This window comes from Panulirus ornatus, chromosome 9 (assembly GCF_036320965.1).
Source record: "Panulirus ornatus isolate Po-2019 chromosome 9, ASM3632096v1, whole genome shotgun sequence".
Taxonomy (NCBI): domain Eukaryota; kingdom Metazoa; phylum Arthropoda; class Malacostraca; order Decapoda; family Palinuridae; genus Panulirus; species Panulirus ornatus.
Window position 1 is genome coordinate 31,573,752 of NC_092232.1, and position 12,399 is coordinate 31,586,150.

At 44.3% G+C, this 12,399-nt stretch overlaps 1 protein-coding gene across 1 annotated transcript in view; it reads left to right on the top strand.

The window, feature by feature from the left end:
- Window positions 1–12,399, top strand: part of skd (mediator complex subunit skuld) — a 722,241-nt gene that overhangs the window by 102,631 nt on the left and 607,211 nt on the right. Inside the window, exon 2 of the mRNA XM_071664981.1 lies at window positions 114–480. Within this exon, the coding sequence (XP_071521082.1) occupies window positions 114–480 (367 nt within the window). The remainder of the gene's footprint in view (window positions 1–113; window positions 481–12,399) is intronic.

The window sequence follows — 12,399 nt, forward strand, 5'->3', positions numbered from 1 at the left end:
AGTATGATCCATGCTACAGCCTGCCTCACCTCGTCCTTCCTGTGATATGTACAGGAATCGTTGATTGACCACTTTTCTTCGTAATCTGTAATCAATTATTGTTTTCCTTTCAGACTGATCTGTGCGGGATTAAATGGCGTGTGTACGTTTGGGACAACCCTGGCGGGGGAGGCGTCGGCGTGGGAGGCGGCGGCGGCGGCGCCGGAGACGGCGACGGGGGTCCTGGGAGCGGGGTCCCAGCTGACCCCCTTGAAGACCCGGTGCTGGTGTCTTACGCTCGCATGATCGCCGCAGACGTACTCTGTGTCTGGCGTCGCACGTGGCGAGGACCCCAGGACCCCAGCCCTTCCTGCCCCCAGCAAGCACACCACCACCAGCAGCGTCACTCACTCCGACATTCTCCCAAGGAACTGTGGGTCTTCTGGTACGGCGATGACCCGGACCTCTCCAACCTCCTGGCCCCGGAGCTGCTCAAGAGCGGTCAGTACTATTCTCTTATTGGCTCTGACCATTGCTTACTTTCCTTATTGTGCGGACATGCTCGCTGCCCGTAATAATAGCCTTATCATCATATTGCTGGTGTATAATACAAAGGTATATGAAGGAATTCAACAAACTGGTGGGTCCCCCTCGAGGATCAGGATGACAGACACCCAGAGTCCGTGGTTAGTGTTGTAGGTGTAGGGTCATGCTGATAATGAAAGGGCAAATCCTGCAGCAAACTGTGTCAGTGTGACCAAGGAGGCGCAGGTAATGTTAGTCAGGGACTTGAAGCGACCTGTTGATGAATGTGTTCCTCAACATGTCTATAGTACAACTTTCAACCACTGTTGTTGGTAAACCATTCCATATGTCAACAATGCTGTTGAAGGAGAAGCACTTTGCTTCGTTTGAGGTAAAACGTTGGTTCTTGCCACCCGTCATGAGGTGGTAAACATGCTCAGATGGGATTCCAGTCCTTGTGGGAAGTCATTTGCATGGATCAGGAGGAGCATTCACGCCTGCCAGCCAGCCAGCCCTGTGCTGTGCCTCTGGTCATGCCAACCCATTTTCAGATGACTATTCTGACATGCGACCTTGTCTTCCACGAAGGTTATTTTCACTTTATTGAGGTAATCTGCCCATTGTTTGTAACTTGAGGATTGACCTCTTTATTGACCTTAGTCTTCATGCAGCAGTGTCAAATGCTTTGTGGAACTCGAAAATGAGGCTTGCATTGGAGTGATTGTGTCTGAAACCCTGATGTGTGGGGAAGAGTGGGATGATGTGTTTATCTCGTGTGCATCATTTTTTTAAGAAGTTTGGACGTGGGTGATAACAGTGATAAGGAGTAGAAAGTGGAGGAGGATGTAAGACATTTAGAAGATTTCAGTATGTGTGCTCTGTAGGGAAGGTTGTGTGTGTGTGTGTGTGTGTGTGTGTGTGTGTGTGTGTGTGTGTGTGATAAATTGTGTTAGCAAGAGTAGTTGGGCCAAGCTGGAATGTTGTACGTGCATGTATGATGTATTATCAGGGTTTGTTGCTGACGAGTTGTGTAGGTTTTGACTGAGATGCATCACTAGCAGATATTAACGGGTGGTTGGCAGATGCCTCAACTTGGATAATATTGGAGGCGTTTTATGGTGGTTCTTGGGAAAGTTGTGTTGGATTAATGTGATCATTGACAAGAGTGTTGTGTTTTGTAGGAAAGTGATGGTGATCGTTTGGGTCAGAAGTGTAATATGTACATACATATATGGGTCGAGGTAATGTGGAAGATGTGCTTGTTTGTTTTGTCACATTTGGCAGAGTTGGATGATGTAGGTCTTGTGGATGGTGGTGTTCAGGAAGGCGTGCGAGTTTGTTGATAGGTGTTCAGTAATCATGTGTGTCTTTATATTAGTTTATGATGGCAGGTCTGTCACACAGTATAAGTTACACAATATATTGTGTAGTTTACTCTCGCCTAAATTTGCCTTAGATACAGGTGAAACATTGTGTACATTGATTGATGAATTATGGAGGGTTATGGGGAAATGCTCTTCTCTCATCCTCCTGAAATAAGAAGAAAACATATTAGAGAAAACTTATCCAGAAAACTGAACAGCTGCAAGAATGCTGTGGATGATAATGATTATCATTATGATGATGATAATATATTGGTGTGAATGTGTTAATAAATGAATAACTAAGTAACGGTATATTGGATTTAGTGAGCCAGTCAGCAGAAGATACAGAGTTGAGGTATTACAGATTCTCACACTGTTGGTAAGCCGTGATAGTTACTGGTAAACAAATCATTCACGAGCTTAAGATCAGGATGAGTTGGTATTTCCACACACACTGGAGAATACATACAGGTAAGGTACTTCTGGTAGACAAGGTGGCAGATATGTAGGGATCTTTACAGAGGATATGATATGGTTTATACATAATATACTTGGTTGAACATTGAGTGATGAATAGTTACAGCAGTACAGTAGTGGACATACCACACAGCACAACTAACAGAAAAGTGAGCTGTTCACTTGCATAGTAGTGATCATGTTCATGGATTGTTTATGATGTTCACAAAGGAAGTTATAGGATTGGTCTTATAGTTACGAGCTTTGATTGGAACATGTCGAGTGTGGTGACGTATGGCAGTCCTTGGTGGAGGGGCGTCAGGCGGGAGGAGGTCTGTGTGACTAGGGAATGTCAGCAGTTTATTGCCAAACCGCGACATGAGCTGCCGGTGTTGATCTTAGATGATGGCCTCACGTTAGGTGGTGTAAGAAGGGCCCAGGATGATTCTGCGTACCCTTTTTTGCATATCTTTATCTGACGCTTTTGTGTAGGTGTTAGTGAGGAGGACCAGGCTGGGGAGGAATAGGTGAGCTTAGGTATAATGAAGATGGTATAGACATACGTGGGCTCAGTTGGTGGGCCGCCTGGTGATCTCTACATACGGATAAGGTACAGACGGTATGAGAAAGATTGGATGATAGTGCTGACCTGACTCTTCCAGCATGAATCGTCTTTTGTAGTGACAACAACAAGTTTGAAGTGTTGACCATCCGGAGGATGTCAGGGCTTAGTGTAATGTCAGAGCAGGAAGTTGTGTGCGGCCAGGTTGATGTGTATAATAACAGTCTTGGTGTGGTTGATGGTGAGGTCGTGGGCCGTAGTGGTGTGGTTGATGGTGAGGTCGTGGGTCGTAGTGGTGTGGTTGATGGTGAGGTCGTGGTCCGTAGTGGTGTGGTTGATGGTGAGGTCGTGGTCCGTAGTGGTGTGGTTGATGGTGACGTGGTGGGCCGTAGTGGTGTGGTTGATGGTGAGGTCGTGGGCCATAGTGGTGTGGTTGATGGTGACGTGGTGGGCCGTAGTGGTGTGGTTGATGGTGAGGTCGTGGGCCATAGTGGTGTGGTTGATGGTGACGTGGTGGGCCGTAGTGGTGTGGTTGATGGTGACGTCGTGGGTCGTAGTGGTGTGGTTGATGGTGAGGTCGTGGGCCGTAGTGGTGTGGTTGATGGTGAGGTCGTGGGCCATAGTGGTGTGGTTGATGGTGAGGCCGTGGGCCGTTTTCCACTCGTGATGGTTGATGATGATGGTCATTGAAGTTGTTGTTAATAGTGATGCCAAAGATGGAGTCGTCTACGTACTTGCAGCGGTGGGTATTGTCCTTCAGGCCATCACTGATAAGGATGAGGAAGCAGAGCGGCCCCAGCTGGGTGCCCTGTGGTACACCACATGTTGTGAGTGACGCCGATGTGGCTCCCCAAAGATGAACTCTTTGGTGTCGCCTGGTCAGGCAGTCCGCCACCCACCACACGAGACTCGCACGTGTTCTCATCTCTTTATGACGATGTTATGGTTTGCCAGTCGAAAGCCTCAATGAAGGTGAGTGACTACGAGGTCTTGCGCTTCTGCAAGTTGTGGTAAATGAAGTCTAGGAGGCAGACATGGCAGTGACTGATGGAGGAGACTTCATGTTTTCATGATGAGGGTCCACTGTATCACCATAGGCTCAGTCAGGCACAAAACTTCCACCAGTTAGACTGGGGATTGAAGTGACTGGCACGGGTCGTTAGCTATTAAGAAAGTGTGGGTTTGTGCATTTGGTTAGTGGAGTGACATATGGCGTCTTCCAAACTGTGGGCCATTTAGACTGAGTGAAGCTTTAATTATGAGGGTTAGCGGTGTAGCAAATTGACGTGAGAATTCCTTGTACAATTTCACTGGAAGATCTATGGATGCGGTTGAGCGTTTGGTTTTAAGACGCTGAAGGCGGTAAGCCGCTAGATCTCCTCCTCCTACTGTGTTCTGGCCAGAGAAGTGTTGGTAGGTAGGGTGGGAGGGGGATTTTGGTAACCGTTGGTAAAGATGATTGTTAATGTGGTATGCTGCCTCCTCATTGCTAAGTTGTCCTCACAGGGGGAGAACCTCCGCTTGTCACAAGCAGTTAGTTCCTATATTGTCATACCACACACCTATGTTGGTCGGCCTTAAATGCTGCACCTGGTTTGTTGGGTCACGTGAGGTCGTCTTCGCTGGTCGTGCTTGGCGTTGTACCTTATATTGCGTAGTTGTTTACACAGGTCGTTGTTGCGAGGGTTGAACGCTCGATTTCGTTGCTGCCTAAGCCACTTAATGTATGAGGTGGGTGATGCAGGGAGCGACGTGTCGGCCGGGTGTAGTGATGTCTTCTGGGCAGAGAAGTGATGATGGTAGGCCTGGCTGCAGGGGTCATGTTACCTTCTCCCACGAGTTCGACATCATTTTTACTGTATATATATATATATATATATATATATATATATATATATATATATATATATATATTTTATGTGTGTGTGCTACCGGACTCCGTCTGACTGTAGTTACAGTGCGAGTGAAAAGTCGCTTTGGCGAAGCTGTATCGTCGGCTGTGTTGATGAACTTATTCCAAAGGAAATCGTGGTTTCCCCGGTACTGGAAGTAGCGCAGTCGTGGAGCTGTGTGAGCTCCTGGGGAAGGGTTCCTGAAGTAACGCTAGAACCTCCTCAAGAGATGATGGCAATTGTGATAATTATGAATAGATCAACAAGATAGATGGATGAGTAATAGCGACGTTGTTGTGTTGGAATATCATATATGGTACACCAGTTGGTTAAGGGCGTCATGTAATGCTCAAGCTCGACTATTTGGTCAACGAGAACATTAAAAGAGCAGAGGTGAGACAGGACATAAAAGAGTAGGTATAATTGCGGAAACTCTACACACCTCCGTCCTTTTGATGGTAATGTACATTGCGAAGTGGAGTGTCGTATCCAGGAAGCGGGAGGGGGGGGGGGGTGAGGTTCTGTGAAATGTACCGTGTGTGGGAGTAGAGACAGGCATAGTAAGCCTGGATAGAGTGAAGTGTAATAAAGAGGAAAGAATGATGTATGTTGCAAACACAGACACGGCACTCCAGTCTGTCAGCATTTGCAGGAGACGAGTATAACAGGATAAGGTCATAAGATCAGAAAGGAGGAATAAAGAAACTTGGAAAATATTTTGAACAAGGCCTGAGAAAATCCAAGTCTGTTCCATATGTTCAGTAGGAGTCTGTCGTCAGTGAACCCCCGTGGTGTAGCGGTTAGCATTGTGGATCGTGACGCACTCACGGGCCGCCCAGGGTCGAGCGCATAGGTTCGAATCCTGGTGACAGCAGTCGGTCCACACTCAACCCAGCTGTTCATCTACCCATAGGGGTTGGTCGATAAAATGGGTACCTTGCTTATAGTATGATATATATATATATATATATATATATATATATATATATATATATATATATATATATATATATATATATATATATCGTTAATAGGATGGGCCTTGATTTAGGCCTCAGCTGGCCGTGCCGTCTGAGCTAACATAGAAGATTAAAGAGCAGCTAATCAGTTTGACGGATTCAGAGGGAAGTATTGTCGTGAATGTGAGGAACTGAAGGATAAGCTCACAAGTGCTTTCACATTGGAAGGCACATATAGCCCCAACTCCAATGAGATGTAATGGAGAGGAGGAAATCACTGAGATGTCTGGAAAAGACGTCAACTTTCGCTTGTGCAGAAGACGTGTGCAGATACACTGGACACACCACTTGAAAGATTGTTTTGGATGCCACTGGAGAGAGGCAGAATGCCATAGGAATGGAACGCAGCAGAGGTCTTAACTGTACAAGCGAGGAGACCGGGAAGAGGTGTGCACAGGTCTCACTGACGAGGGTGAGGTTCTGGGTTAGAAAGTCCATGGAAAATACCGAAGTGAGAGGCATCGCTATGTTAGGAAAGGAGGATATGTGTTGAAAATGAGGAGTAACACTAGTAATCCTACACGAGAGGGTAGCATCTCTTAGACAAAGGAAAGGCTGGCTGGATTGTAGTATATATCTCAGTGGAAGGGAACATGATGATAGATGATTATCTCAGTGGAAGGGAACATGATGATAGATGATTATCTCAGTGGAAGGGAACATGATAGATAGATGATTATCTCAGTGGAAGGGAACATGATAGATAGATGATGATCTCAGTGGAAGGGAACATGATGATAGATGATTATCTCAGTGGAAGGGAACATGATAGAAAGATGATTATCTCAGTGGAAGGGAACATGATAGATAGATGATTATCTCAGTGGAAGGGAACATGATGATAGATGATTATCTCAGTGGAAGGGAACATGATAGATAGATGATTATCTCAGTGGAAGGGAACATGATAGATAGATGATTATCTCAGTGGAAGGGAACATGATAGATAGATGATTATCTCAGTGGAAGGGAACATGATGATAGATGATTATCTCAGTGGAAGGGAACATGATAGATAGATGATTATCTCAGTGGAAGGGAACATGATAGATAGATGATTATCTCAGTGGAAGGGAACATGATAGATATATGATTATCTCAGTGGAAGGGAACATGATGATAGATGATTATCTCAGTGGAAGGGAACATGATAGATAGATGATTATCTCAGTGGAAGGGAACATGATAGATAGATGATTATCTCAGTGGAAGGGAACATGATGGTAGATGATTATCTCAGTGGAAGGGAACATGATAGATAGATGATTATCTCAGTGGAAGGGAACATGATAGATAGATGATTATCTCAGTGGAAGGGAACATGATAGATAGATGATTATCTCAGTGGAAGGGAACATGATAGATAGATGATTATCTCAGTGGAAGGGAACATGATAGATAGATGATTATCTCAGTGGAAGGGAACATGATAGATAGATGATTATCTCAGTGGAAGGGAACATGATAGATATATGATTATCTCAGTGGAAGGGAACATGATAGATAGATGATTATCTCAGTGGAAGGGAACATGATAGATAGATGATTATCTCAGTGGAAGGGAACATGATAGATAGATGATTATCTCAGTGGAAGGGAACATGATAGATATATGATTATCTCAGTGGAAGGGAACATGATAGATAGATGATTATCTCAGTGGAAGGGAACATGATAGATAGATGATTATCTCAGTGGAAGGGAACATGATAGATAGATGATTATCTCAGTGGAAGGGAACATGATAGATAGATGATTATCTCAGTGGAAGGGAACATGATAGATAGATGATTATCTCAGTGGAAGGGAACATGATGATTGATGATTATCTCAGTGGAAGGGAACATGATGATAGATGATTATCTCAGTGGAAGGGAACATGATAGATAGATGATTATCTCAGTGGAAGGGAACATGATAGATAGATGATTATCTCAGTGGAAGGGAACATGATAGATATATGATTATCTCAGTGGAAGGGAACATGATAGATAGATGATTATCTCAGTGGAAGGGAACATGATAGATAGATGATTATCTCAGTGGAAGGGAACATGATGATAGATGATTATCTCAGTGGAAGGGAACATGATAGATAGATGATTATCTCAGTGGAAGGGAACATGATAGATAGATGATCATCTCAGTGGAAGGGAACATGATAGATATATGATTATCTCAGTGGAAGGGAACATGATAGATAGATGATTATCTCAGTGGAAGGGAACATGATAGATATATGATTATCTCAGTGGAAGGGAACATGATAGATAGATGATTATCTCAGTGGAAGGGAACATGATGATAGATGATTATCTCAGTGGAAGGGAACATGATAGATGATTATCTCAGTGGAAGGGAACAAAGGACGCATGTCAGAGGAACCTTCTCCAGACAGATGGAGGTGAGCAGTGGAGTGCCACAGGGTTCTGTGCTGGCACCATTGATCTATGTACATGACTTTCCTGAAGCTCGGGACTCTTGTCTTAATGTGGTGGCAGATAACACAAAGGTCACGAGGGAAGTGTAAAACGTGGCTAATTGCATCACCTTACAAGGGGAGCTTGGCGGTCTCCATTGTTCGTCTGATACTTAATGTTGATGTAGTTCAGTTCTGGTAGAACCTAGAGTAATGAGGATGGATCATAGTGGCAGAAGACTTATCATCTAGCGGGAGATAGACTGTCGGAGATAGACTGTGTGAGAAAGACCTGTCGCCAGAGTTTCACATTAGGAGAATAGTTAAGGAGATCGTTTGTCTGCTGCCAAATGTTACAATAGAATTTAGATTCACTGATAACGAATTTTTCAGCCAGGTGTTGGCATGATTTATGATAGCGAGACAAGAATGCGTTTGGTCATCGCACTCGAAGAAACACAGAAAGTCCGGAGGACAACAAAAAAGAAGGTACTAGAACGAGGAGTGTTGAGATACTGGAAATGCCAGAGACTTTAGATTTACCTTCCTTGAAAGAGAGAAGAGCATGGGGTGACCTGATCACACTTTTGAATCATATTACTGACGTAGTGTGTGAGCAGCTCTTGCAGAGATATGAGGATAGTGCAACCTGAGGAAAGGACGTGAAATTAAGCGTGTAAGCGAGGAAGATGTTGCCGAAAGATGTGATGAAGTGCTGTAGTAGTGGTATACAGGTGGTGGATGACCAGAATAACTGGGTGATGAACTAGTGATTGAGGACAGCATACATATATATGAAGTTGTATGATCATGTTCAAGTGACGGGACACCATGAGTGGAATGAAAAATGGCAAGTTAGACCCTGGATGGCTTCAGGTACCAATAAAGCAGTCCAGGTCGTCTCCACAAACCTTTCTAAAAACCATACACGTGACTGCCCTCCACACTATAATGACCTTACGTCTGCAGATAAGTTAAATCTGTGTTAGTTCTTGTGTTAGACGTCATGATTCCCTCATGGCCGTATCTACTACTACTACATCATCATCATCATGATCACACTTGTCAGTACTTGAGCTACAGGTGTGACCAGCATGTATTTACTGCCTGATTGGTCGACACTCGCTCCCTCCCTCTACACACACACACACACGTCAAGCCTTCCTCACTTTACGTCGGGTGTAGCAGTCATCCTGTGTACTGTGGCCGCCTGCCTCACGAGGATCAATGTTCTTGCTTTGCTTTCTGAAAATGTCGTATCGTTGTTGTCTTAGTCCAGTGATCAGTATGTCTGTTGTAGTACACTGAGAAATGATCATTTATCCCTTACTGCTGTACTGGCAGAGGGTCAGTATATCATGATTCTAGACTCAGAAACGATTAGTAATTGGTTTTGTGTGATTTGTAAGTTGTATACATTATTTCTTACTCTGTTCCTAAGTGGTGAGTAATTGTGTTGTTGTTGAAGTGAGTAACGTGTGTTGTGTGCGGAATTAGAGTACTTCTCACCTGACTGATGTATAATGGTAGCAGCGTTTACTGATCTCTTCAGAAGCAGCCACTTGTCCCTGACGTTGGTTTTGTGATGTGACTCAACAGTTAGCCCTCCATCCGTCAGCTCTTACTGTGTTGGGTCGACTTGTTGCTCCGTCATGACTCTACATTCTTACTGGCTGGCTCCGTGCTGCTCTGCTTGGCTACACTCGTCCTCGTCATTACTTGTATTGCTATTGTGGATAACTTGCCGCCACTGCCGTACACCCAGGCCTTAAGTGTTCTATGGATGTGGTCGTTGCTTTACTGAACGAGGAAAATGTCTCACTTTAGATCATGTTCCTCCCAGTAGTGGTTACCTGAAGGTAGAGCTCCATGGTTCGATGCTCTTGTTCGAACTATTGGGTAAGTCTTATTGCATCTCTTACGCTGTATGAAGTAGTAGTAGTATTTTTTTTCTTTAGAGAAACGTTTATCAAATTGAGGAAAGTAAAGGTGTTGGCAACACTTTACCGCACACCAGCCATAAACTCGAATCCCCACGACCTCCACAGGCCAAGTGTGATGTCTGCTGCAACAGGTATTTCTCAGTAATGAACGTGAAGCAATCAGGAAACAGGCTTGAGATTTATTTTCTTTAAATAACCATTTGGCAAAAAGTGGAAAATGATCCTGTAGAAAAACAGAGGGGACCCCCCCCCCCAAAAAAAAAGAAAAAGTCCCAAGTCACTGTTAAAACTGACCATTAACTGCTCACAGGTACTAGGACCTTAGTAAACAAATATTGGGACATACGGAGGGTAAACCAAACGGATAGAAAGATAAATACTTGAGCGATCGGGGCCAGAACATGCAGGAGGGTGTAAAGCGTGTGGAGTGGATTGGAACGATGTGGTATACTGGGGTCGACGTGATGTCAGTGCACTGAACCAGGGCATGTAAAACGTCTGGAGTAAACCAAGGAAAGGTCTATAGGACTTGGATATGGAGAGGGAGCTGTGGTTTCGGTGCATTACACATGACAGCTGGAGACTGAGTGTGAACGAATGTAGCCATTTCTCGTTTGTTTCCTGGCGCTACCTCGGTTTCGGAAGGAGTGGCGATGTTCTTTCTTGTGGGGTAGGAAATGGATAAAGGCGAGTGAGTATCAATATGTGCGTATATATATATATATATATATATATATATATATATATATATATATATATATATATATTTTTTTTTTTTTTTTTTTTTTTTTATACCTCGTCGCTGTCTCCCGCGTTTGCGAGGTAGCGCAAGGAAACAGACGAAAGAAATGGCCCAACCCCCCCCCATACACATGTACATACATACGTCCACACACGCAAATATACATACCTACACAGCTTTCCATGGTTTACCCCGGACGCTTCACATGCCTTGATTCAATCCACTGACAGCACGTCAACCCCTGTATACCACATCGCTCCAATTCACTCTATTCCTTGCCCTCCTTTCACCCTCCTGCATGTTCAGGCCCCGATCACACAAAATCCTTTTCACTCCATCTTTCCACCTCCAATTTGGTCTCCCTCTTCTCCTCGTTCCCTCCACCTCCGACACATATATCCTCTTGGTCAATCTTTCCTCACTCATTCTCTCCATGTGCCCAAACCACTTCAAAACACCCTCTTCTGCTCTCTCAACCACGCTCTTTTTATTTCCACACATCTCTCTTACCCTTACGTTACTTACTCGATCAAACCACCTCACACCACACATTGTCCTCAAACATCTCATTTCCAGCACATCCATCCTCCTGCGCACAACTCTATCCATAGCCCACGCCTCGCAACCATACAACATTGTTGGAACCACTATTCCTTCAAACATACCCATTTTTGCTTTCCGGGATAATGTTCTCGACTTCCACACATTTTTCAAGGCTCCCAAAATTTTTGCCCCCTCCCCCACCCTATGATCCACTTCCGCTTCCATGGTTCCATCCGCTGACAGATCCACTCCCAGATATCTAAAACACTTCACTTCCTCCAGTTTTTCTCCATTCAAACTCACCTCCCAATTGACTTGACCCTCAACCCTACTGTACCTAATAACCTTGCTCTTATTCACATTTACTCTTAACTTTCTTCTTCCACACACTTTACCAAACTCAGTCACCAGCTTCTGCAGTTTCTCACATGAATCCGCCACCAGCGCTGTATCATCAGCGAACAACAACTGACTCACTTCCCAAGCTCTCTCATCCCCAACAGACTTCATACTTGCCCCTCTTTCCAAGACTCTTGCATTTACCTCCCTAACAACCCCATCCATAAACAAATTAAACAACCATGGAGACATCACACACCCCTGCCGCAAACCTACATTCACTGAGAACCAATCACTTTCCTCTCTTCCTACACGTACACATGCCTTACATCCTCGATAAAAACTTTTTTTTTTTTTTTTTTTTTTTCCCAATGGAGGAACAGAGAAGGGGGCCAGATGAGGATATTCTCTCAAAGGCCCAGTCCTCTGTTCTTAACGCTACCTCGCTAGCGCGGGAAATGGCGAATAGTATGAAATATATATATATATATATATATATATATATATATATATATATATATATATATAATACGCATGTTCGTACATATGCGTAAGAGATGAATGGATCTCTCTTCGTCTGTTTTCTGGCCCAACCCAGGTGGCGCGGGAAATGGCG